The sequence below is a fragment of the Betta splendens genome, chromosome 9 (assembly GCF_900634795.4).
Source record: "Betta splendens chromosome 9, fBetSpl5.4, whole genome shotgun sequence".
In the NCBI taxonomy this organism is placed as follows: Eukaryota; Metazoa; Chordata; class Actinopteri; order Anabantiformes; family Osphronemidae; genus Betta; species Betta splendens.
In genome coordinates this window covers 27,781,105-27,807,466 of record NC_040889.2, presented here as the reverse complement: position 1 = coordinate 27,807,466, position 26,362 = coordinate 27,781,105, and the positions used below count along the sequence as shown (strand labels likewise).

Here is a 26,362-nt window from a genome sequence, read left to right as displayed (position 1 = left end):
ATCTTAGCCTCTGAGGTGTGGCCTGAATACTTCATGAGCCTCTCAATGATAACGAAAAAGCAAACAAGAATAAAAGTTATAAGAGAAAGTAACACATATTCAACAACTGTGAATAATAATAAAATATTAATAAAAATAATGTAAATAGAAGTCATGAATTGATGGGACATTTTTAAAGTGCATTTAATATTTCTTATCTTAATTCAGGGTGTCTCAGCACCCTGAATTGTGATACCATCACCTTCACTACTTTCTTAGTCCTGTTCAGTTGTATTTTCCATCTGACAATCAAGATTTTACCAACTTCCTGCCTTTTAAGGCTTTGGGGCATAAAATCAAACCTCCAATCACCACATGTGGTGTTCTGCCACTTTCCACTACGCCGTCTTACATCTTTTCCACTTTCTCGCCAGCAGATATTGATTCAAAATTACGAGTTAACCACGGACGTTCGTCTCTTGAAAAATCAGGTTGTGTCAGAAAATTTCAATTACAATGTCGCTCTTGAATCAGAAAATCCCATCGTCAATGTCATCGTCTCATAATCAAATAAGAATAAATAAGAAAAACGCGTACATTTCAAAGAGGCCCCACGCAGACGGACGTACACGCTCTCCTTCTCCCTCTCCAACCAGTTGATGTCCCTGTGTAAAGTAACTCCAGCTAGAATAAAGATGACTTTTTATGGCCACCTCACTTTACACCGCTGTGACTGATGGATGAATAAGAACATCAGGGCCTAATGAATCATAATTTCTTAGAACACATCTATACAAACTAAAAGTCAACCAGGCGCACCTGCCGTACTTTCAGTTCTCTTTATTGAATGAAGCAGCACAAATATTACAAATGTTTACAGTATTCATTTTACTTCTTTGTACAAAAGTAGGTGTACCAAAGAAAACATTAACTAAACTAGGTTTACTGTGCAAATAACAAAAAGGAGAGAAGACCTAGTGTTTATGACCTTGAGTAATGCTTCGGTTAAAATATGCTGACGTCTAAAAAATTAAAAATAAAATAACACTGACCAAGCCTACTGTGCTGCTTGACAACATTTGTAGTAGTATTGTTATAGAAAAACTACCTGTATATTCTTCCCGCAGTGAAATGGGAACAGCCTCAGTGTTGAAAACACAACTGTCAGTTTTGTTTTGCATCAGAGTTCTGGTTTCCTGTATTAGAAAGTCGCTCGGACAACTTTTTCTAGTAGCTGTGCAGCTTGATGTGCATGTGGCCTCCTGAGGGTCTGAGCATCCTGGCTTGGAACCACTCACCAAGAATCTGTAGGCGCACCACAGCGAAGCAAAAAAAAAAAAAAAAAAAAAAAAAAAAAACACTTGGTCGTGTTGATGGCGAGTTCATTGGAGTTAATACTGCTAGTCCAGGCACCGGTGGAGCTGGAGGGAGGCGGGCGATACTGAGCCTGGGGCGCCCGGCTCCGGACACGTCTCAGCTGGTGGCCGGCTCTGTCCTCTGATGCTGGAGCATGTCTGTTACGCTCCCTATGTCCTCCTCCGGGACCTGGAGAACAACGTCAAAGCAGTGTTTACTGTGGACAAAATACTGACCAGTGTGACAGTGCATACAGAAATATCTGATATCTATCAGAATTCCCCTTAGATGTTGAGGAACTTCTGATGTAACTTGTTCTGTCTCATGTTGGGAAATGTCCTCAACTATTTCTATCTGTGACAACACAAACAAGTAGTTTACTTTCTGAATGACTTCCACTCATTTCCTCATCCCCATTTGCAGACGTGCTGCTGTTCCCCTTCCCATTACAGAAGGAAACTCAGCTTTCTGTACTTTAAATGGCGTTCGCCAGTGGCGTCATCCTCATCTGCATGACGTCTACTTTGGTGCAATGACAAGATACCTTGACCTTCACTTCTAATCTCTGGGCGCATTCATTTTATCTGCCTCGTCGTTTTCATCCAGACCAGTTTTAGTTGGTTTTTAAAACACTTTCTCGATAAACCACAATTAAAAATCCAAGTCTAAATTTCATTTACTTTTAGTAAATGTTATCTTTTGCCACTTTTCATAAGACTTCAGTCCAACGTAGGTTTTTTTTAAAACTTTGGTCCATGTGTGAAGGTGAAGTGATCGATGATCTAGCTGTGGTCGTCTAATCGGCAGACAATGTGGCTCCACAGCTGAGAAAACCTCTAGTCACAAGCAGCATTCTTAGGTCTACACCGTGGAAATCACAGGCGCCACGGTCCCCATGAATTGTTCACGGTGGAATTTGCATTCAAACATTAGGTCACTCTGTGGTTGCGGTTACAAGTAACTACAGAATAATTATAGCTGCTGCAATGAATTTAATAGCCAAGATAAGCTCAATGACACACCAGTGCCTTAAATAACTGAAAGCTATTAACAGTTACTAGTTCTAAAGTTAGGATACGCAGCATATTCCCTAACACACACTTGATTCACATCTGAAAAGCAGGCCCATTAAACAGCCCACATATCTGAACCAAACTCCATGAAGGTATTACCATCCATAATCTATTCACTCAATGATGTGGCAGGCAAACCCACCAAAAATTCAGCGATAAGATTCTCAACAACAACACAAGACAAGCCAGATAAAAGTTTCTGCGTAAAGGTGGCATGCGGTTGATGACTAAGGTGGCACAAGATCCAATCAACGGTCATTTACTGTATGAGGACTTTTTATCGGTCGAGTTTCAGTGAGGACGCCTCAACGTGATCCATCATCAGCTGACTGTATCGTTCCTCTTGCATTGTCTCACAGGAATGCCGCTGATCTGTCCCCATCTCCCACATTAAGAATGAGACCAATCTATGTTCTACGAGCTGTGTCTTCAGAGGTGGTCGAACTCACCAGGGCGTGGTCGAAGCTGAAGGTGCTTATGTAATAGGCAGAGATGTCGCTGTCAGCGAGGGGCTGCGATATCTGGGCAACTATCCCACATTCATCTGGAAAACACAGGGAAGAGGAGGCCGCTGTTATCAACACACATTTACGATCAGGGACTACACCAAAATAGGCAGTCTGCAGCAAACAGTGGAGATCAGTAGGTAAAATCCACCTACGAACAACATCTGGAGATTATGTACAGTAGGTGCATTTTTCTGACTCAGCGACAAAGTCACAAAAGATCATGTTACAGAGCTTGTGGTTCCACTGTGATTTAGCAGAAGTCTCAAACTAATATGTTGCATGAACGTGGCCTCACCAAAGCCCAGCGGATGACCGCCGATCCGGACCATCCTCCACAGCTCCCCGGAGGAGCTGGTAAAGAGGAGATCAGCAGGAAACCTAGAGCACAAAGAAACTCATCTCAGGCAGAGAGAAACGGACAACGCCAATGTGGGCTCACAGCATGCGTGCATCAAACGTCCCCTGACTGGGAAGTTCCCTGAAGTGGCTTCTGAACCTCCCTAACAGTTACACATGAAGCCTGACTGTCATTCTGTGGGTTCATGTTGCATTGTGTATGTGTTTACAGTCTAACCACTGCTGGTACTAGTCAGCCAGCTCCGTACCAGCGGATGTGATTAAAGGCTATAGGATTGTACCAATATCAGATGTTATGTTTTCTCCAGAATGACTGTCAGGTGTTTTTTAACTAGTTATATCTAACAATGACTCAGCATTTTCATTAGTCATGGGTCGCCAGTAATTTGTTCCGTCTCCAGACGCTTCAACTCGATAACCAGATTAAGATCCCTACCGTCTCTGAGCCTCGGTGTCCATCACCAGAGAGACGTAGCCATCAATGAGGGAGAAGGAGAAGAACTCGATGCAGTCCTGGCTGGAAGACGAGTGCGTTTCTTCTTTGGGGCTGAGACGAAGACAAAGCCGGTCGACTTTATGGACTTTAAGGTTAATGCGACTTAATAAACATTTTGTATCCTTTTTGTATAATCAGTGTGTTTATCGTGTGTTGATAAAATCTCTTTCATAGATGACTAATGTGAACTCAGTTGAGGACCGTCAGTCTAAGCATGTACAATGATGTCTAAGACGCGTCATGTGCTGCCACCTCATGTTTGAGTCCGGTACTGGGGCAGCATCTCACCTGCTGGAGTAGAAGAGGACGTCGATGAGGATGGTGGCGATGGACGGCAGTGTGTCTGGGTCCAGAGACATCACACAGAACTGGTTCTTGGGGATCAGCACCGGGTGAACTGTGGGTTGGATGGCTGGAAGAACAAGTAGAGCTTCTTTAGAGAAGTGTATCCAATTGTACATATGAGTAAAAACTTCATGTGTTCATTTCAAACCTTTGGTTTTACTATACATTTCTTAGAACTAAACTGTACGCCTCAAATTCTGCTATAAACATATCCTCTGTCCATTCACAACTAAAATCCCTGTTTCAGATTAATTCTCCCTATTTCACCTGGGGCCACTTTCATTTTATTCTCTCCACTATAAATTTTCTTGTAAATATCAATTATTAAATATGTCCCAAGTGTCTGCAAAAATCATAAATGAGCACCCCGATTTAGAAAAACAGTCAAACTAATAATTCAGGCTGACAAACGTGTGAAAACATGTTACGCTCAGAATGTACCGCTCGTTCCGCTCGACCGTTTTCACGGTCACATATAATCACGTCCTCCTTTAGGTAGTATATAATATATACTATACACTAGATACTATAAATATATACTAAAAATATATGGTTCTCATATAGTAATGTTTGTTTCACCTAAATGTGACTTTGTTGAATAGGTGTTCTTAAACAGCAGCCCAAAAATACACACTTTATTCATCCCCCATGGTGTCACACAGGGTTGATTATTATTAGAAAACGTTGGACAGGAACATTATTTAGAGTCGAGTTTCTGACTTCTCAAAGGTAAAGGGGGTTTGTTAGACTTGGGATGAACCAATAAACAGCGATATTGTTTGTTGGATTATCTACATCTATATAACCAGACGTTAGGATTCAGCCTAACGGACAGTAACCTAATACGAGTGTACCCTCTGGTGTCTGAGAGGTCAAACACAGTGTGATGGGTTGTTACATGGTACATAAGTGTCCTAAAGGTGGCGCTAGAGGACTTTCCTTCGAGACCACAGGCACTCGTCAGGAGCTCTACCTTCTTTGCCGTTCTTCTGGAGGCCGTTGGAAACATCCTGACAGTTCAAAGGGACGGACTCTCCTCCAACCTCCTTGTATATGTTGAACTCCTCCTCCAGGGAGCTGACGACTACAGACAGATCGTTCTCTCTCACCTGTGCAACACATCAGTAGGAGGTTGATGCAGTGGTTTGAATGTATGAACATGCTGATCAAGCAGCTGCACGGATTTAGGGCAGTGTGAGTCATGTGACCACCTCACTGAGGGAATAGTGAAGCCCAACTAGCATGTTGAGCATTAATACACAGATGTTCATCTTTTCTGCCAATTTAACATTTTCACCTGTAATACATCAACCATCTCTCTCTCTGAGTCAGGTGGCGTGTTAGAGCTGTAAGCGTAAATGTGAATGAATGTACTTAATTATTTTTGCTAACTTCATGGTGGCGTTTTGGTAAAGGAACTCGTTTTTGTTAGGTGTGTACAGTACATATTGTGGAATCTGAGTTTTAGGCTCAGAATTGACGATTATGATCATCTGTTCAAAACATCAGAGGCAATGAAATGCTTTGGCTGAGGTAAAGATGGACATTTAGTCAGAGCCTGTCCAGACAAGGCTGGGGGAAACTTCCACCCGGGTGCAGGAGGCCGTGCAGCTGGCTATGGCAGAGAGGACCAGCATGGAGGAGAGGCTGATGGACGGGAGGACGGTGGAGAAGGTGCAGACAAGCAGGAGGAGGCCGGTGGTGGAGAAACACAAGTAGTGAGTGGACGAGACACTGTGTTCGAGACCGACAACAAACAGTCTAAACAGGCTGAAGTAGAGACTCTGAACGAAGTGAAGGTGCTGATATGTCAACAGGGAAGGCAGAATGGAAATGATGTAGAAATGTGTAATCAGGACTCAAATGTAAACAATATCCTTGTGTCACTACTTTGTTTAAAACTGACTATGAAAGTTAAAAACCAATCAAACCCACCGCCCGAGTAAAGGAAATGCAGACAGTGTACGGATGCTGGAGCAAAAAGACTCACCAGGATGAAGTCCGTCTGGTAGGTGGACAGCATGAAAACAGAGACGTGCTGCTGGGCAAGCGGCGCGATGACCGACTTGGCGATCTTGGTCACGCCGACGGCCTGAGAGCTGCTTGAGGCGTTGCCGTTGGAGACCACGTTGAGCGGCAGCCAGATGGAGCTCTCTACCTGGAGGTGCTCGGAGGGCGGCAGCTCTGAGTGGGTTCGAAAACAGAAGTGATGAGCGAGCATGATTTCAACCAAACCATTGTCCAGTTATAAGTGTCAATGGCAGGGACATCATCTGCTAGCCTTTCTGCCAGCTCACTGACATACTAATACTGGAAAAAAGGTGTTCCTTTAAACAGGAGACATTCCAAAACTTCCACCTTGAGTCACTGATGCACCACACACACACACATTTGGCACATAACTGTATGTAAAAGTGCACCAGCAAAGAGCAGAGCAGTCAAGAACGCTAGTGGCTAGCGGGAAGGTGACCAACCTTTCAATCAGAACTTCAAAGTAAACCCCCCCAACAGCATTTAAGCGTTCACCCTCCGTCCCTAAACACACTTTCACTGGCGATGGATCTTTACATTAGACTAAGAGGCAGCTTAAAGTAACTACTTCCTGTTGTTCGCTGCTCAACATAACGCACAGGCTTCCTCCCCCACCTCCTGTCTCTTCCTTTGCCATGTCGAGCTGAAACGCCCCGGCTATTTATACTGCCCTGCTACACTAGTACAACAACACCCCTAGGTGGTGGCCATAAAGTGAGACCTGACACCAATGCATTAAACCACTAATGCATGTCAGAGTTCAAACAGGTGATTTCCTCAGAAGAGCCTCTTAGCTCCTCAGTGTCAGGGTCAACGTGGGAGAACAGGGAATTTATATTACCTGTCGCTACCTGGGATGCAGGAGGTGCAACAAGATGAAAAACAACCTTTACAAGTTCTGCAAACATTTCTCAAAGCCAAACATTCTCATTCACTCATTGGTTTGGATTTCATTAGAATTCAGCTCAGTAGGAAGTAAATGGCATCCAGCTCCTGCAGTCAATAGTCATCCTTCTCCTTGAAAAGGGCCAGTGTTCTGGTTGGCATAATTTGTCACAGCCAGCCTCCCGAGGTTCACCTCTTAAAATAGGCAGCTAGAAGGAGAAGCAAGGAGAGCGAGAGCAATAGAGCAGCCAGAGGCAATAAAGGTCTTTAACAACTACATCTGGGGGAAGATGGAAAAATGAGCCAATAGGGCTAAACATGGCATTAGAACAGTGTGTTGGCAAAGGTGTCCCCAGAAAGAAGGCAAGCGATAAGACAAACCTGGTGAGAAGACAGATGGCAACAGCAACACGAAGTAAACAAAGGCCAACGTTAATGAAGATAAAGTACTCACTGATTAGCTACAAGTAGGCTGAAATATGCTTTATTGATTCCCCGTCACACTCACAAATGTCTCTAAAGAGGGTGTGCTCTCTGCGCGCGCGCACACACACACACACACACACACACACACACACACACACACACACACACACACACACACACACACACACACACACACACACACACACACACACACACACACACACACACACACACACACACGGGAAAAAAGGAAGGAAGGAACACTGAAGTGGAGGAACAACAGACGCATACTTTAAAAGCTCCGACTGTTTTGGTGGCGGATGATGGATTCTGGACGACGTACTCACAACTAATCTCAGTATACAAATGGTGGAGTAAGGTTTTTGTAAATTGAAATGTGGAGTATGCAATATATGCACTGATTGAGGTGTGACATACACAAACAGTGTGGGGACTTGAAGCACATCTGAGCTGCCAAACTGGGGTGTTTTACCTTTGAATCCTTCCTCATCAAGGACCACTGTGTAGTTCTCTGGTGTCTCTGTTAAGCTGAAGAACTTGCACCTAAGTGGGGAAAGTACAGTTAGAACGTGTCATACAGTTGACAATATGAAAAAATATAAAAAGGAGGAGAGAAAGGGTTTTTTTAAACAAGGAAAAACAAAGCAACATTCACATTTTTTCACAGAACCACAAGGAATTCGAGTTTCCTGAAACAATCACAGGGTTCGGCACCGGCTGCGACTGGATTCCACTCTGGCGCTCACCACCGCGCCAGGGCTGCTCCTTTGTGTCCAGATAACGGTCGGTACCAAACTGGGGCACTGCTTCAATTAATGCTGCATTCAGGAGACCAGGCAGCGCCCCCGAATGTGAGCGGCGTTGGAGGATTTAGAGTTTGTAGATTTTGTGAAGCGCGTGTTCGTGAGGGCTTTAGGTCATTTGGTTTCAGTCCACACTCTTTGAATCCTACTTCTACTTGGTGCCCCATAAAAACGACACACCTGGGTTAAGTACTTAAGAAGACAGTGTAGCTTTGTCAACCATCACGACCCACAGGGTTAAACATTGACAAAGATAAGCTGGTGTCATTTGGGATTTTAAACTACTTTGTACAAGAAAAAAATCCTCCTGAATAGACCTCACTGCACTCTTTTCTGGTATTTGCATCTTCATCAGGCCTGGGGCCAAATGCATTCGCTTTCCAAGGCTGTTCTCTCTCTGACATTAGTGTTCAGGCCTGTTGAATGCCGCCTGTGTTTAAAAGCTTAAAAGGCATCGCAGCAGAAAAAAAATGAAATCAAATCAAACCAAGATCTGGCCGTCAAATACATGTTCCTGGGTTAAATCTCTATTCCTCAAGTAGAGTGGTGGCAAGTGCAACAGCAAAGACAAGGAGACTGCGACAGAAGTGGTGTGATGAGCAAAGTCAAGTACAGAAGAGAAAAACAAACTGCGCTGACACACAGCCTCATGCAAAGTCGAGCATTTGCAGTGACTTTGACAAATGTGCTCTCTATTAAAACCTCAAACCAGCAGAGTGCCGACACGGCAGACGCTTCAGTGCATGTGCAGGGTCCGAACCGAGGCCAGCGACGCTGAACCCGGCGCACAAATCAAACCCACGCCGCTTCGCGGGGTTCTTTTTAGCATGAGTGAGTGGAGTGTATAGAATGTAGATGAGGCAGCGACGGTGCTCACCTGCATCTACAAAAAAAAGAAGGATCAAACCAGATGCCGCTGAAGACACTGTTCCATCAACAGTATCAACCTTTGCATGCACATAAAGGGAATCAGCAAAGACTGAAGTCACACTTTAAGACATTGTCCTCCAGTGGATAAATGTCACCTGTGTTGTGTCTTTGGGTGAGAAAATGAAAAACCTCCTTCTGGGTTTTTAACGTTTTAAACGCACTACATATCCCTGTTTTCCTAAAACACCTCGCTGGCGATTGGCCTTCCTCCTCCTCTACTTATCTGTCAGATGAGGCCGACGCAGTAGGAGTGAGATCGCCAAACCCATGACTCAGCAAAAAGTAATCCCTGCTGCGAGACAATCGCACCACAGCCTCACACAGAGAGACAACGCTGCACAGCCACAACCAGCTGTGCTAGCCGGCCCAGCCAGCCCATTGTGCTGTAATACCCCCGGCTTCCTGGTGACCTTTCACCTTTCTCTGCTTGCAGTTTCCCTGCAGGGAGCGCGTGCCAATCGTCCATCCTTGCAGTGGGAGGGACGGCGCGGTGCTCGGTCACGGGTTGAGAAGGAAGGTGAGGGCTCCTCCCTTGCACCTGCAAGGCAGCCGGAGCTCAGCAACACTTGAGCAGAGCGCCGTCAAGCAGCATGAGGGAAACCCGTCTGTCAGGCAACTGCGCTTGTTTGGTTTCCTGTTTGTGAAGTGCTGATAAGACATCAGACGTACAAGCAGCACACTGAAAAAATGGGCCTTTTACTTAATAATCTCTAGTTTAATTTATACTCTAACGACTCCCATTTGCTTGTCACCTGTTGAAGCCTTCTGGCCTCAGTCATTGTACATTATTCTGCACTCCTATTCTGTGACAGGTACTTTGATAGCAGCAGCTACTGATGAATGGGCCAACGTGAGCGCTAAGCTACAGCTACTTGACTTCTTCACGTCCATCCGCCTGTCGAGCACGTGCACCACATAAAAACATGAATCCAGCTTGAAGGCGCTTAAGACAGACTGTCGCATGTTCCATCGGTGTTGTATTTGAACTGTGGTTGGTTTAAGGGCAACATGGTGTGGACACAGGTCACAATATGTGGAAGTTAAACTACAAAGTACAGCAACACGCCAGTGGACATGCATGTTAGGGCTCATTTATTTACTGCTGCTATTTTTGATGAAGCTGTTTTGCTGTAAATTGGGATTATGTTTCTGCTTCATGACAGCAGCTGCTTCATAGCTTCAGTTTACTGTCTGACCGCTTCAGCACAAAGGGAGCGCTTACGTAAGTCCCACTTACCACAACTTGATGATATATTAATAGTCCATATTAACTGGATCACGAGTAAATGTGGAACCTAAACAGCTTCAACATGACTAGTTGTGATGTGTAGTTGTATTTAATGTGATTCATTGAGAATTTTTTTTGTTGCTTAATTCATTAAATAATTTTCGTCTCTGGGCTGTGGGAACCTCCTTCATTTAGTCATGTTTGCACAGGCCCCCCCACAGTGACACATAGCCCCTGATTACTGCTAACAAGTCTGAAAAACAAGCTCGTTCTATTGAACCGATGTGGAAGAGGACGGGGAGGAGGCGGAAAGTGACCAGGTAGCGAGGAAACGGTCGAGAGGGGAAGATGAAAACCAGGCACAAGGGTCTGGACTTTGATCCACCTGGACACAGCAGCGGCTGAATGCTGGTGCCGGTGGGGTGTCTGCAACTGACGCTCCAGCTGAGGAAACACGATAAGAGCAGCGCGAACCGATGTTGTTACAGGGGAGAGACTCGAGCTGCCTCAGAGCCACAGCCAGCGCCACGACACACCTTAAAACTGGCCGATAAGGTTGTTCTAAGAACAACAGTGACCATTTTGTAAAGGGAATAAAGACAATGGAGGGAGAGCCCCAACTTTGACAAATTACTGAGGCAGACGAGTAGAACCCCCCCCCTCTGGTTCGGCTGAAGGTTCCTTCAAACCCATGCTCTCATTAATAAACTGCCAAAGACAGACAGGACTGCAGAGACTGCAGATTGTTTATTGGGATTTGATTAGCACCACACCTACAGGCTCCAAAAGCAAAGACAACTTAAAAACATAAATACACAAGGCCACAAACAATAGGAGGCTTTGCAATAAATGGCGATTTATTGCTTAATCTACGGTGACTGTGCTCATCTACCTTGTAATGGTCGACCGGGCTTCCTAAAGCCGTTACCTCATTAAAATTCTGCTCGGGACTTGTTTTGTAAATCACTTAACGCGAGGCCTGAAAAGGGGAACGGCCTAAACAACCGAGGCAATCAGGCTTGTTTTCGCTGCTCATTTGTTTTAACTAGCCATGAATGCAATCTCGTCTCATCCACCACTCCCCGTTATTGTGTATCAAACGCCATTCATCCAATGGGGAAAAAGAAGCGTAAAGCAACAACGTCAGTAGAAGAACAGGAAAGACGAGGCAAAGCACATGCACCGCGGTGACACGCCGATGCGCATGCGCAGCAACACGCCGAGAAACAAACGGCAGCGCTGCTGCAGGGAAGTGAAGTCTGACCGTTTCTTCTTTATTCTGGACTCTGAATGCGTCACACAACCGTAAACCTGGACAGGTGCACAAACCAACATGTAACGGTTAGCCTGTACCTTCGAAGTCACGGGTGCATTTACATCAGCTATGCGTTCATTAGATGGACAAGTTGTTTACTTAAAACAGATGTTTTGAAGGTTGTGACGTAACAGTTCTGGTATGGACATGTTAAAATTACATTGCCCAATTTCCTGGGAGAAGCTAATGAAGATGACTAAGCAAGAACGGATGTCAAGTTTTCTTAGACAAGTGAACAAAACTTAAATCTCGTTTCTTGACAAATACAGGTGCTGTATAAAGTGATGAACTACTTATTTTGTCCTATGACACAAAACTACAGCGGAAACACGGCGGATGTTTAGGATAAGCACAAATCCGCAAGGACAGCACGATATCAGGACTTCAGATATCACAAGTGGAGTAAAACCCTCGCTGGCATTCGTGCGGACCTTCTTTGTAACTTAGCATAAGAACGGATGCCGAGCCACAGCTCCTCCTGAACCATGGGCAGCTTGAGAACAGATGCTGAGCTCATCCTCTCCACAGGGATAACGTGAGGGGACAATAAACTAATAACAATAGAAGTATGTCCAAGGATTAACTGTAAACTGCAACCAATGACCACTGCGTAGGCGAATGTTGGTGTTTAGGCAAATAGGGTCAAAGGTCAAGTATCTGCTACGGAAACTGGATCATGCTGGGGAGGCAGTGCACGTTTGAATGCATCTGAATAATACACAAACTGTTCTGTACCTGTATTCTCGCTCATCTGTACTGCTGTTGTGAGAGGTAATTTCCCCACTGCGGGACTATTAAAGGTTTTCTTACAGCATGCACACAATTCAGGGTATGAGAAATACACGTCAAGAAGCTGTTTGCATAAATACCACAACAGATGCAATAACATTTTCTGGGTAAAATGCACCCATAAAGAGAAAGAACAGATTCCGGGTAATGTAGTTTTCTGATAAACTAGCCACATATCCCCGGGCTACACGCGCCTTAGTGTCTCGCGCACGGAGGCAGAGCAGGACATGCACAGGCAAAGATCCCATGGCTCAGCCCAGTGAATGAACAGGACATTGAACACCTCATCTATCCGAACCGGGCTGGACTCGTCTTACCGCGTTCTGTTCCGGAGAAAAATCAGTTTAATGAGGGGGTGTGTGAAATGCACCAGCCCGTTCTTGGCTATGCTGGTGACCCGTAGCCTGTGGTCCAGTATGTGCAGGTCCATATCGTCGGTGCGGTCTCCTCTGGGCGAGCATGCGGTGGAGAGCGCCTTCCTAGCCGGATGAGCTCATCCGCAACGGGAGCGATAGGCCGGAGTAAGGCGGGTTAGCGGCAAATGGAGCTACCACGTCCCGCTGCGGCCGACAACGAGTCGAAAAACATCCGTCGCAACTCGACTCCAGCTCCGCTGAAACGCAGCATATTCAAACACCGAGGAAGGGGGCGGTATGACACGCCCCCTCCTCTTAAAGCAACAAGTCTGGGTGTTAAAGGTCTCGCGCGGGAAACGCGCGACTTCCGTTTAATCAGCTTCAAAATAAAACTACTGAAAGCGTAATATTGTGTAGGGATCGAGGCAAAGTTTACATTTAGTATCAAGCGACGTTGATACCTTTGTTTAATAGCTTATGTATAAGGTGTATGTTTATAACTGTAAGTATGTAAACAATTAATGTTAAAGAAAAACGAAGTCAGACCGGATGCAATTCAGTGTTCGTCTTGTGCAAACCTGGCGAATAAAACTGATTAGAATTTATTTTACACAGCGTAATTTGCCTGATGTAAAATCCATTGAATAACTTGGGAGTTTAGTGAGACAGAGGAATAATGCTTTGCACCGACCCCCGACCTCACCTCTGGTAAAATATAGAATCAGGCACGTTGTAAACCGGACACAGCAGAACTTCACTTTAAGCTCTCTGAATGACACCTGCGATTAGTTAACTTTTATTTTGAAAACATTACTTAACAGAAGTTATACATTTGCTTGTGGCTGGTTCTTTACATATTAACTGTAACTTTGCATCAGCTAAATGGGATATTTTATATCAGGTAGTCATAACTTTAATTTTAGCATCTGCGGCCGCAAAGATCAACGTGCAATCATTAAGTTTTATTTGTTTGCAGTCATTAAAAGTGGTAGAGATTAGTAACATGACAAACAAATAAATAGTGAATTACTACAATATACAATATTATAACATTTAAAAACAAGAAGACATGTAGCTCTACATAATCTAACATAATGTGAATGCCCCTCTAATGTTGAGTATCATCCACAATATAGTTTTGTGTTCTAATAGTTTACGTCATCATTACATTGTTATCTCTGCATATCGTCCCCAAAGTTCCTTATGTGAATAGAAAAAAAAGGTTTCTTTACATACTTGATGGTAACATAAATCATCCAGCAAACAGATATCAATTGTTGCCCTGGAAGTAGTTTCAGGCACTTTTCTATTGCAACGGTGAATTCTTGGTGGGAATCATTATTCTAGACTCCATGGTCCTGATCAAAGGCACTGAAAACAGAAAAACAGGTCAACATCTGTCCCTTTGTTTGAAAATGTGTCGATAAATGAGGGCAAAGGCACTGCTTGGGCCTCCAGTGAAGCAGGGGAGCCCCCCTTTTTATTCACGCTGCATGATTCAGTGTAAACAAATAGGTCTGATGACAATGAAAGCAAACTATATAGACAATAGTTCCCAAATGTTAAGAGAAAGTGGCAGAATTTTCCAGTTTTAGAAGTCTCGCTCTCCTACCTGTATAATACACGTTTGCATCCCATCCCTCTTTCTGCCAGGCAGAGTTTCTTGTCTCTTCACGGACCTGGAGGTTTTCGTATGCTGTCAGAAGAAAGATAAACGCAATCCATTTACAGCTCATCAAATAATTTCTGAATTGAGTTATCGCATTATAATAAAACACGCTGCATCAGAGTGGTTAAAAAAATGTAACTAAAAGGTTGGTGGTTAATCTTAGTGAACAGAGGAAAGATAAGGGACAACACACAGGCTTTAATCTAATGATTAACACTATGTTTACAGAGCCTCTTACTGAAACTTTACATTATCTCTGATGTAAGTGTACAGTATAAATGTACATACTCACCCCATAAGTGATGAACAACATACATGTCACCAATCTGGGAGAAAAAGCCGCCTACTGCCTCGTTGTTTTCTTGCCTGTATTTAATGGCTCTGGCCCTGTTAAGGCAGTTTTCAGTAGTGTAACCATCACATGCTGTTAATACTTTGGCTACAACAACTTCAGACAAGACACTCCTTAATATGTAAAGCAGGTTAAGCTCGTCAGGCCTTACCAGTGGTTGCCCCATTCAATCATGGTTCCTGGCTGAAACACATGTGAGGAGGTAAAACATTAACATGGTTAATAACCTAAACACAGTACCATGGAGACACAGGGCGGACTTCTTTCAAGTTCACAACCTCTTATCAGTTAATAGAAATGCTGCCATGTGATACTAAATGTTTTATCATGCATGTGTGTAAATATGAAGCCCTAATAGGAAGAGAAAAAAAACAGAAGGAAACCACTCAAACATTCAGACATAAGTAAAATTATTTTATTATATACATAGTACATTTGGAGTTACCTTGAGGTAGTAAGTGCGCATTTCATAGATGTTTGGTCCTGGTCTAGGCAGCGGCTCGTTCCAAAAACTGAACTCCAGCAGAAGCTGATTTCGCCTTGAAATCAGCATTTTCGCCCTCTCTTTCCGAAACTCTAAATACTCCTGAAGAGAGCGAATACAAGGATGTACAACAATATACACCCACTGGCCACCTATTAGCTGCACTCAATTAATTCCATTAACTCCACTTTTACAAGGTTGTAATTTGTCAAGATACAACAAAACAATATTGATAAGATACCTTGTTATTGTTGAGCTTCTGCAGACATTGAGTCAGGGCTGGGTAGCCTCCTCTGTATCGCCATAGATGCACTGCATACATGTAACAGCAGATGTCAGTGCATCTCTGTGAATGAACTGGTAAATTTTTTCTATAGCGTTCTGCCAAACTGCAGCCATGCATCAGTAAGCATATTGAGACAAAACATAATCTATCCCCCAATATAAACACTGACCCTGATCAATAAGTTAATTGTATTTTTCATTTTCGTGTTTTACTGCTGCTTACCAGCTTGGTCCTGCTCTCCATACCAAGTATTCCAGCTTCCAACCACCTCACATGGGTAGTCCTGGTCCTGATGGAGCCGGTTTTGTACCTCTGCCCTAGAATCAGCAGAAAATAAATAAATACAAACTTCACACATTCAAACACAAACTGATTTTGTCAATGTTTGCGCAGTTCCAATAAACAGCTCACCATGATGACCAACTAGAGGGCACTAATGAAGCAGCAATGAACATTTTTAACCGGCCAACTTATTATTATACCCAAAGCAAGCTTCTTATTAACGCAGTTTACCCGCAATTACAATGAAACACAAATATTATTAGGTGAAACTGTAAACTCATTATATCATCAGAATTTCATTTTCCTGAGCACCAACATTCTCTAGCTGTTAATATGAAAATATGTTTGAGATATCCAAGCCACTTAATATGTACTATTTAATCAAACCCAATAAATCAAAGACTGAAAATGTAACACGATTGATGATTAATGCAAAGAATAATATAAAGCAGCACATACTCACTCTAGACTGTTGTATGCCTCCAGGCACTCTGGTTTGACATTGTGAACTGTGGGGAAAAAGAGCAGAAAGGCTTATCAGAAATTGCTGTTTTTTTTTATACTAGCAACAATCAAATTCTTCAACAAAGTCATTTCACACTATGATTCAGAAAAGACTTCTACATATGAAACGGGTTTGATTTCAATAGGTTATAGGCTACAGCTGATAGAGTGTTCAAATTGAAATCCCGACATGGTGTGATGTACGGCACAGAAAGAGATCAAAGCCTAGGAAGAATGATAGATTTCTCTGCAAGACACAGACACAGTTATCACTGAAGTCTCAAAAGAAAAGCCGACAAATTGTTTGTATGTCACTTACAAAACTTCACAGACCTGATACATGATGTTATTATGGGAGAACTTGTTGCTGCCTGCATGCTGCTGTGCGCTTGTCACTTGTGCTACTTTCAGCTTTCTTTGAGCTCACTAAGATACTGTAGGTTGCATTGAATTTCAATGTTTGTTTTTCTGCAGAGGGAAACAACTGAGCACACTCAAAACATAATCTGATGCATTCTGATATACTGTAGCGGCTTTACATTTACTTCTACTTGGCCCTTTCCAACTCCCCACTTAAAGAAAATAAACATTTACTTGCAAGTAAGCAAAAGGTCCTTACACTGAATTTTATAGAGGTTGCTGGTCTCTTTCTTTGACAGCAGGTTGGAGTGGGCATCTTTCCTGGCATCGACTTTGTGCACAAATAAGGAACGAAACCAGCCTTTGTCGCTGCTCTCTGAAAACCTCCTACACAGAAAGAGAATGAAAGAAAGTTTCACAAAGCCTCAATGCAAAACATTAACTGTAAAAGTCATCAAAATAACAAAAAAAAAACAAGGGGATAAAAGAGATGTGTGTGACATATGGGCTAAAAGATAGTTGTGCTAATGTCCTTTGATATGAAACACATGAAAACTTTATCAGTGAGTGGGCTGGATGTCATCGTTTGTGTCTTGACTCTAAAAACCACCCACTGAAGTGAATAAAGAAGAATTATCATTCACTAATGAGACTCTAAACACAAATAGCTGTCAAAGTAATGGTACGCCATTCACACTTTACAGTATGTTCGTGAGAAGATAGTAATGGATGCATTAAAGCAGGAACCATTTCAACCAGTAAAACTACTAAACTCAATTATTTATAGTTCAACCCCCCCCCACAAAAAAAGATTGGGATTTAAAACTGGCATTTAGAACACGAGGGTGGAACTCGCCCAAAATAAAAGAAAAATATTAGAGATGAACAGACAAAAAAAGTCAATGAAATCAGGAAGAAAATTGTCAGCTGCTTCTCCGGCTTTACAAAATATGCCTGTTCATATGCAGTGTTAAACAGATCTCCCACACTTAGCCGGGCGCCAAATCCAAAGACATCCTAATGACTTTCGCTGTTTTGTTTTTACAATTTTAAAGCTGCTTCAATGTCATTTTAAATGTCCATTTCAGATTTTTTTACAGGGTGTGAAGGGCTCAATTAAGTAGAGTCTGAGGAGAAACGCTGGCACACGGCCGCTTATGGATTAGGATTCTACTTCTTGTGCACTTTCATGTGGCTCTGTGAAGGCTGTCAGTTAATTCGCAAACGCTGTCTAATGCTGCCTTTGTTGTTCTAAAAATGCACAAACTTTCAAGGTCAGTGGTACGTCTCAATTAATACCCTCATGGGCCAATGGCTTTAATTGAGAACTATAATGAGAAATGAATTTCCCCTGGCACCTTCCCCAAAATACCAACGAAAAATATCCTGGATACAACGGGCCACAGAGGAAACGCAGCGTGGAGGCGCTGATAAGCTGTTAGCAGGTGATAGTTGCATTTAGTTTGGCTTCACGGTGCAAAGTTCACAGGTCCAGCAAATGATTAAAGGTGGTTTGGAAAAACGCATCGATGCCTTGTTAACGCTACCCTAAAACCCACAAACACCCCGTACATTTGCCTTTTGTTGTCAACTTTATAGAGCGCGTGAACACTGGATCACTCATTCGTACTGTACCCGTGTTTCTCAACGCAGAGGAGCAACTAGCGCTAGCTAAACTAGCCGCTCAAGCCTCCAGGCCCCGTTAATCACCGCGGGCCTTTAAGATGCTTCAACCAAAACCACCTACCGAGTCGCCTGGTGCAGCTTCACAAAAGACGTGCACAGCGTCCGCGCCTTGGAGCTCATGCTGCCCGTCGTCGCCACGTCCCCGCAGCAGGTAAAGCCTCCTCTGGCCTCTTCTCAACGCGCTGCTCGGGTTAATATTTACCTCCTGGCGCTGAGTGATGTTTTGACGAGCCCGCCGGAGATTTAAAAACGTGCGTCATCGAGTGACGCAGTACGTAATAATCAATACGCACAGTCGATCAGACCTGATTAGCTGATCGCGCCTTTTAATGTTAATGCGACAGTAATCACGACATTATAACATGATTGTATTTAATGCTCCAGTGCCGTTTTTAAAAATGTGTTCATCATAGTTATTTCGTGAGCTGTGTCTTATGTTTTGACACACATAGGCCTTAATTTACTGTAAAATCGTGTATTCACTAATTACTAATAACTAAATATGCCCTAAGAGGAATAACTCCTTTCAGGCAGTTAAACACGTGTTGAATTTATGTAGAAAGTTGTTGCTGGACCACTGGCTGCTCTTTGTTAATCTGCCCTCTTAAAAGTCGCCCAGTCATGCAGTGCATTAAATAATAAACTCAGGTAGTCCAATAAACCACAATGATAGTTATAACTATATATATTTCTTTGTTTCTACATTATTATTATTATTCCAGTAACTTATAGGTAGGGTAACTAAGCACATGCTATGCTATATACTCTATGTATTAATAATTATCGTTATTTATTATTAAATACTATGAAATAAAGTATTGAGTTGAAGATCTCCTTTGACTCTCCAAATGATAGTTACCTGAAACTAACAAAGTTTGAGTTGTCCTGCTGCTGTAAACAGGTCTCTTATCTAATAGTGGACCATTCTCTCAAAGCCGGTTCCTAGACTAGTCATGCAGTACTTAAATCCTTTTTGTACAGCCCACTTTCACTTCTGTTCATACACAACGCAGTGCTCTCTGATCCTCTCTATCATTCTACCCACTGCCATTATATAACATCAAATCAGATCATTGCTAAAAGAATCAAACTCAGTACCTGTATTGTATGCTCATATTCAGTGACTTCAACAACACTACATTTCAAGCACTAACCGCACACATGATCCTACTGCCTCTCCTAGTATTGAAATACTGAACAGTATCTTTATCTTCATTTGACTGGGTACATATAAAGTTGTATTTCATGAAGATACATTTTATTCAAAAAGATATGCTCTCATGACTCTGTATCAGTCTTTCTTAGAAACTGATATCCTTGCAGACATCCATCCTTTAGTTCTTCTGTCGATGAAAACATCCACAGGGCTTTGACAAGACCTTTTCTATCTTTTCTGGCATAAAAGTACAGCAATTACAGTAATACTTTTCAAGCTTTTGCTTTTCTGAATGTGCCAACTCTGCCCCCGTGATTTACTGTAAGCGCAGGGAATGCTTCTTTCACTGCTTTGTACAAGTCTTCAAACTCCTGGTTAACTGTGATGTCCTAGAAATAGTAAAACACAGAGGGGATATGTTTGAGATTTGGAGATTTGGATTAAAAGGGAAATGTGTGTGTAACTTACTGCGAAGTCTAATGTTTCCATGACTGAATCTGGGTTCTCTCGTATAGACTTGAGAATCCCATAGCACCCAGCGCTTTGGATGGGGTTCCTGCCCATCTGTCCAAAGAAAAGGCGTAAGAGAGACTGAACTCGGTTTCTAATCCATACTTTCACCAGGTAACGGTAACCAAAGTGACGCTTTATGTTTTGGCTCGTGTCAGTGTTTCTGTAGCAGGTCTCAGTGTGAATACATTGAGCTGTGTTTTCAACTTTTAAATGTTTAATTTTAAATACTTGATCATATTTAGACGTGGAACTGCACATATACTGCACCACGTTTTAGCTTCATTGTGAATAAATGTAATCAATATCAAACATCCAAGCTGTAACTGAACTGTCTCCTCTATATCCATAACATTTTAGCCAGTTAAGATGAACCCCTGAGAGCTCTGCTTGGGCACTGACATTAACACAAAGTACAGTAATCCATTTATTTATCTAATTTTATCCGCTGATGCCCCCCACTGCTTTTGAGGCTAGAACCAATCTCTTTTCAACAGCTTACATTCAGGGATTTGATTGTCTTGTTTACTCTGAGACCCATGGCGAGGCGGATGGCTCCTTCAGGGGGTATTCGGTTGTTACTGTGGCGAGAAACAAATGCAGAAAACAAACAAAAGAGTAGCGTGCTGGCGTGTGAGGGAAGCAATCATAAAGTGTTATTTTTAAATGGCATTATTCACCCATGGAGTACAAATGTCTGACAATTTGTGAGGGAAGCTTTGTTTTGCTTGAGAAGTTACACAAGAGGAGAGGTTTAACTAACTGGGTACAGTATGAGATTACATTTACAGTGACTGACAAACGCTTAACGGCTCATACCTCACACTCAAATCCTCCAAAACATTGTTCTCCCTCAGAGCCTGTCCCAGAGCAAAAGCTCCTTCTTTGCCAAAGCCATTGTATGACAGGTCCACATCTTTGAGGAAAATGTTTCCCTGAAAAAAACAGAAAATCACGTGTCGTTGGTAAAGCAGGATTTGGAAAAAGATGCTCAGCCTGCTCAGACGCAATAACAACAATCTGAGAAGAAACACCTTTATTCAAAGAGCAGGACAGTAGGTAATAAGCTGCTGGAAGCCAGAATCAATCAAACCTGTCAGTGCGGCGTACGTGCCAAGGTCCCTGTGACCTGTGTGGTGGATAAGATAAGGACAAACACTGTCTGTGCTGCTGGGACCAGTTTGACGAGCACAAGACCGCGGCTGCTTCGCTAAACGAACTAGCCGGGTTTTACTTCGTCTACCAGAGACGGAGCTGCATCGCTGAGTCACTGGGTGTTTGCGTGAGCATCTAACACGGTCAAGTTTAGCAGCTTTTACCTCAGCTTTTAGAAATACAAGACTTGTTCAAAAGTGCAGCTCCCGAGCTGCTCGTGAGCTGCTTTACCTCAAGGCCACTGGCCAACATCACAGCTCCTCGTCCTCTAATGCAGTTCCAGGCCAAACTTAGAGATCTCAACCCCGTGTTCTCCGACAGAGCGTCTCCAAGGATGTGACCTTCAGACACACCATAAAGGAGAATTAGACGTAAAATCTAATAGTCTGTATTATTTATAGTATCATTTCCAGGTGTTTTACATAGACATTTCTGGATTCTTATCATTGAGGCGTGCTTATGATATCTCAGACATTCAAAATGCTTTAGTGGCAAAGTAAGAGAACATTAAACCAAATGCTTTTCATACTCAATCACAGACGCACTTCACTTCGTGCTCTGTGGGAGAAATGCCGATTAGACTGCGGTTGTGTGTTTCTAATGGACTAAAGGAGAGAGCTGGTGAGTGAAGACTGTATCCCATGGAGAAAAATCTCCATCATCATTTCTTTTACCTCATCGTGGGAGTAAGAACTGTTCATAATCATAGATAAAAGCTGATTTATTATACACTGTAGCATGAACGTCAGCCTGTTCGACTGGTGCAGTTTCTCTCGGGGACTTAATGACAGAAAGGTAAAACATGCAGGCTGTGGTCTGATATTTCGCCAGTGGAGAAAGCAGAATTGAATCTGTGGGGATGAATCATAGCTGCACACATGGCAGACACACTGTGGTGTCCCCGCTCCCACGGGCACATTTATTTTCAATTACCTACATCAAATGCCCAGTGCGTCCTGGCCTGCCATTCTTCCACATGGCGCCCGTCACTAAGCTAATGCGCATGATAATTGAAAGAGGTGTTAATGAAGGTGAAACGTCATTGACCTTTGAATGCCACAGTTTGCTGCTGCCTGCTGAGAGATGAAGCCCCGCTGTTACAGAAAACCCCTAGGTTTTATGCAAATTCATTTCCAAGTCTAATAATAGATGGGCGAGTGACTGCATATAGTTATAATGTTTAATTATCTCCAGTCCCATCAGAGATCATGCATTTCTGGGATTTAAGGTTTTATGGAACTACATGAGGACTGATGCACTTCATTCAGCCATGTGCAAGCCAAACCATCAAAAAGTTAAGTTTGATTTTAAAATAAGTACAGAATTCCAGTAAAAATGATTGTGCTGATTCTAAACAGCTAACATGTCTCCTGCATTTCCAGCTGCTACCTGCACGCTCTCCCAGGCCGTTGTAGCTGAGGTCCAGGCGCTGGAGCTTGCTGTTGGTGATGAGAGCCGGGCCAAGGTGCTCAGCACACCGGTCTGTCAGACGGTTTCCAGACAAGTTGAGGCTCAGCAGGGTGCTGTTCTCCTTCAGCATGCCGGCAACGGCCCGGGCCCCGTTGTCCCCGAGGCGGTTGCCAGATAGGTCTATTTCTGAAACACAAACACAATAGTCTAGTAGTCAGCAGAGATGGAAAGTATTGCAATATCTTCTTCTCTTTCAGGTGATGCTTTGTATGCATAGTCTTCACCATCATCTTTTTCAGGCCTATCAAATATATATTCAACTTTATTGAAGCAGTTCATGGGAACGGTCCTGTAAAGACTCTCTAGAAAGTGTTTTGGTCACAGTTGTAGCAAAGTGATGGTCTGTGTGTCTGATATTTTACTTTATTTTGCATAAATAAGACAAGAATAAATGAAAATAACACCATTGGTGGAATTTTGCTTTAGTGCAACCATGGAATTAGTTTGTCATGTGATTAGTGTATCATCCTTTGATACATAGTATACTAAGTAATAATAAGACTGGATTATTACAGGTTTAATTGTAGTGCATGAGAACGATGCCAGTCAAAAATCCAATAAATCCATGAATCCACCCATAGCTTCCTGAATTGCACATACAACATGACTGACATTTCACAAATATTAAACAGGGACCTTAGACGTTAAACCGTGTGCTGTGGCATATAATTGATGAGAGGAAGGCACCGGCGGGAGCTGGGCTGCCTTTATTGCTAGAGACAGGGTGAGAGGGACTCAGGGAAGATGTGTGCAAGCGCCAGTGTCTAGAAAACCACCTGTAATGTAACAATTTTCCTTTAACATCTCGGCCACGGCAGCTCCGCCCATTCCCTCCATCCAATTATCCCTCAGGTTCAGCCTCAGCATAGAAGTGTTGGTTGCCAGGGGAACCGCCAGCGCTTTGGTGCCCTGCAAACACACGCCAAATTCCTCTGTTTGTTCGCTGCAGTACAGCTTCTTATTTGTGTCCCTGTTAAAAGTGTAGATGTGCTGCTGCAGGTGGGCAGCGAGAGAGGGATATTAAACCTGTGTGAAACAAATGAGGCAGAAGGGAGCCGTGTGGAGGCGTGGGTCAGCAATGAAAATGACAGTTTCTAGCGCGGCTAATGAGGAAGTTGAGTGCACCGAGCCTTATGTTAACGCTGGAAAGAAGCAGAGCCGTCCGGCGTGATGAAGGACAGAGATCTGAGACACCAGCAAATAATTAGGGCAGATTTAATCACTTCACTTCTAGTCTGTGATTGACAAGGGGAAGACTTTTTAAAAATGTGTTTAAATGAGGTTTCTGCAGATAAAACCTTGGGAACCCGGCTGAAGTAACTCTCCTCTCCAGTGGTGCTGATGAGCTCTGTATGCTGGAGCTGGAGCCACAGTTTCATAGCATACTGCAGTGCATCCACGCACAGGCAAAATACTTAAAGCTCCTTGAAGCTCGCATCGCTCCTCAGACGGTCTCAGGATCAGTGTGGTTCTCCTGGAGGCGAATGTGACTTTGAATTAATGAGTCATTCACTGAACAAAGGTCTGGGCTGCTCTGAAATAGCGTCTAGAGTCTAATCTTACTGAACTGAACCTCAAGTTTCTGTTCAGACTCTCAGACCTATTAACCACAAGTGGCACATTTCCACCAGGAAGTGTGAACGTTATTAGCTTTTATATATGAATCAGACTCGATTCAAGTGCGCTCCTCAGATGAAACACGTCTCATGAGGGAAACTACCAGCTCCTACGTAAGGGACCGTGTGAAAATGACTCGATGGGGAGGAGTCGAACCAGCAGCTTCTTCCCAACTGTGAGACTCCACCAAAACATTTAGCTCCAACCAACGCGTGTTTGTCCACATGGGGGCAGAAGAAACAAGCTAGCGTTGAATGCGACGTGCGTTGATTATGTGTGGGGCCATATATGTGATGCAGCTTCTGGCTACTGATGGACGCACCTGCGGCCCCAGGCCGTAATGCTTCATCGACAGCTCCTGACTCTGCGAGTGACGCAGGAAACAAGCGGCCGGCGCCACCTGCAGCTCCTCGCACGCCTCCGTGTAGCTGGCGCGGCCTGTCGGGTCAAACGGCTGCTCGGTCCCTGCAGCACAGAGACAGAGGACGCATCATCAGTCTGATATTGAAACCTCCTCGAGTTCCACAAGCGTATTCATACCAGATGCTTTTCACTTGTGGTGAAAAGACTGACACTAAGTCTGAGATGAAATCATTAAGATGCAGAACAGGGTTCCACGTGCGCGGGCGGCCACGTGCACCACTTTCTGTTGTCTTCCCTTCATTTCTTTGCTAGGGTGATTTAGAGAGGGCGAAGACGGAGAGGAGAAGAGCAGCTGAGGAGACAGGAGGACGCCATTCATCACTAAGCGCAGCAAGCGCTCGTCTCCCGACGCCACATTAGCGCCGTTCGTACCTTCCGGCTCTAAATCGGTGTCGTAGTCCTGGTCGGAGATGGGCTCCTCCTCCTCCTCACCTCTGCCTGGTGCGTTCCCATCAGGCCCCGAGCGCCGGGCCATTGGCCCACGCACGCCGACCTCTGTCCGGCTCGCTGCTGGACGGAGAACATGAAAGTGAGACATTCTGACGCCCTCTTGGAAGCGTTGCAAAGACGACTTGATGGATTTGCTGCCAGAGAAATAAAACTACTGTGTAAATGTGTAATGTGGGTTGACTCGTCTCTTTATCCTTCTGTCCTCTTAGTCTTTGTAACCACTCTGTTTCCCCTCCCACATCTTTCTTCCCACTTCCCTTTAAGCTCTTGAACCAGAGGCTTTTAAGCTGTCTTTTACTCCCTTCATTTGAACATAATTACTGAACATGCCTGATATTATTATTAGTCTCCTCAAAAACACTTTCAGTGTCCAAAGTTTTGTGTTTGTACTGGAGGTATGCGGCCCTGTGATTATTCTGCGTAAAGGTGTAATTAAAACAGGCTTTCAGGCTGAGACTGTGAATCGTCCCCATTAATAAATTCATAGCAGCACACAGGTCGTGGGGCCAATCCATGTAAAGGAAATGGAAAGTCTTTAGCCTGTAATTTGAGCGTGCCCAGGGCAAAGTAAGTCCGAGATGTGTCTAGAGATGGTGTTAAGACCTCCATTTCTAAAGCCTGATGTATTCTCGCAGGTCGGCAGCAGGCTTTGGGTTCTCGTCCTCGTGTGCTTTGTATAAATCAGCTTACGAGCTCCTTTATGCCTCCACGCGCCCCTCCGTCAGGCTGGGTGGCTGCTGTCCTACCTCCTCTCAGATTTCAGGCTGCAGCCGCGCGCGTCTCCTTGACCAGGTTCTTCCCACGAAGCGGGGCTTCAGTTCTCATTAGTTGTTAGCAGCTAATAATCACCCTCCAACTTGAAATCAGTGTCCCTGTGTGAAGTTTGGATGGCGTGTTTTGTTGACAGGTTGCCATGGCGCCGAGATGCAGAGAGCCGTCTGTCTGAGCAGCGGAGAGCAGCACTTACAGCAAAGGCAGGAGCAAAGCAAATGGCTTGTTTGCTGCGTGCACTCGGAGGTTCAGATAAAAACGCTATCAACACACAAACCTGACCTTCAA

At 43.8% G+C, this 26,362-nt stretch overlaps 3 protein-coding genes across 6 annotated transcripts; all 3 read right to left on the bottom strand.

The window, feature by feature from the left end:
- Positions 1-799: 799 nt before the first annotated feature.
- castor1 (cytosolic arginine sensor for mTORC1 subunit 1) lies at positions 800-13,191 on the bottom strand. Its single transcript, XM_029162635.3, has 9 exons — positions 12,861-13,191; positions 7,951-8,021; positions 6,106-6,299; positions 5,089-5,224; positions 4,059-4,182; positions 3,711-3,821; positions 3,213-3,295; positions 2,858-2,952; positions 800-1,524 (listed from the first exon to the last, which is right to left on the bottom strand). The coding sequence occupies exons 1-9, from the start codon at positions 12,971-12,973 to the stop codon at positions 1,453-1,455; spliced, it is 999 nt and encodes a 332-aa protein (XP_029018468.1). The 5' UTR covers positions 12,974-13,191; the 3' UTR covers positions 800-1,452.
- A 477-nt stretch (positions 13,192-13,668) lies between these two features.
- Positions 13,669-18,797, bottom strand: nipsnap1 (nipsnap homolog 1 (C. elegans)). Its single transcript, XM_029162636.3, has 10 exons — positions 18,584-18,797; positions 17,096-17,223; positions 16,436-16,481; positions 15,913-16,007; positions 15,646-15,716; positions 15,366-15,506; positions 15,072-15,103; positions 14,861-14,955; positions 14,512-14,595; positions 13,669-14,270 (listed from the first exon to the last, which is right to left on the bottom strand). The coding sequence occupies exons 1-10, from the start codon at positions 18,640-18,642 to the stop codon at positions 14,206-14,208; spliced, it is 816 nt and encodes a 271-aa protein (XP_029018469.1). The 5' UTR covers positions 18,643-18,797; the 3' UTR covers positions 13,669-14,205.
- Positions 18,798-19,621: 824 nt separating this feature from the next.
- On the bottom strand, positions 19,622-26,343 carry lrrc74b (leucine rich repeat containing 74B). 4 transcript variants are annotated; one of them, XM_055511558.1, is made up of 10 exons: positions 25,994-26,343; positions 25,226-25,360; positions 24,753-24,895; positions 23,590-23,722; positions 22,733-22,939; positions 21,575-21,684; positions 21,008-21,123; positions 20,691-20,769; positions 20,147-20,242; positions 19,622-20,067 (listed from the first exon to the last, which is right to left on the bottom strand). In XM_055511558.1, the coding sequence occupies exons 2-10, from the start codon at positions 25,326-25,328 to the stop codon at positions 19,951-19,953; spliced, it is 1,104 nt and encodes a 367-aa protein (XP_055367533.1). In that variant the 5' UTR covers positions 25,329-25,360; positions 25,994-26,343; the 3' UTR covers positions 19,622-19,950. The 4 variants fall into 4 exon arrangements, with proteins under 4 accessions (XP_055367533.1, XP_029018462.1, XP_029018463.1 ...); XM_029162629.3 differs by having other exon boundaries at positions 25,226-25,363; positions 25,994-26,342; XM_029162630.3 differs by having other exon boundaries at positions 26,050-26,341.
- Positions 26,344-26,362: the final 19 nt, after the last annotated feature.

Coding starts and splice junctions, on each gene's coding strand:
- castor1 (XM_029162635.3), bottom strand. CDS start 12,973: ATGGACCTGCACATACTGGACCACAGGCTACGGGTCACCAGCATAGCC. Junction 5,225..6,105: donor ACCAGACGGACTTCATCCTG/GTGAGTCTTTTT, acceptor TGTGTTGCACAG/GTGAGAGAGAACGATCTGTC. Junction 4,183..5,088: donor CCAGAAGAACGGCAAAGAAG/GTAGAGCTCCTG, acceptor TTGTTCTTCCAG/CCATCCAACCCACAGTTCAC.
- lrrc74b (XM_055511558.1), bottom strand. CDS start 25,328: ATGGCCCGGCGCTCGGGGCCTGATGGGAACGCACCAGGCAGAGGTGAG. Junction 21,124..21,574: donor TGTTGGCCAGTGGCCTTGAG/GTAAAGCAGCTC, acceptor TGTTTTTTTCAG/GGAAACATTTTCCTCAAAGA. Junction 20,770..21,007: donor TTGGAGGATTTGAGTGTGAG/GTATGAGCCGTT, acceptor TTCTCGCCACAG/TAACAACCGAATACCCCCTG.
- nipsnap1 (XM_029162636.3), bottom strand. CDS start 18,642: ATGAGCTCCAAGGCGCGGACGCTGTGCACGTCTTTTGTGAAGCTGCAC. Junction 16,008..16,435: donor GAGGCATACAACAGTCTAGA/GTGAGTATGTGC, acceptor TGCTGATTCTAG/GGCAGAGGTACAAAACCGGC. Junction 14,956..15,071: donor ATTGAATGGGGCAACCACTG/GTAAGGCCTGAC, acceptor CTGCCTTAACAG/GGCCAGAGCCATTAAATACA.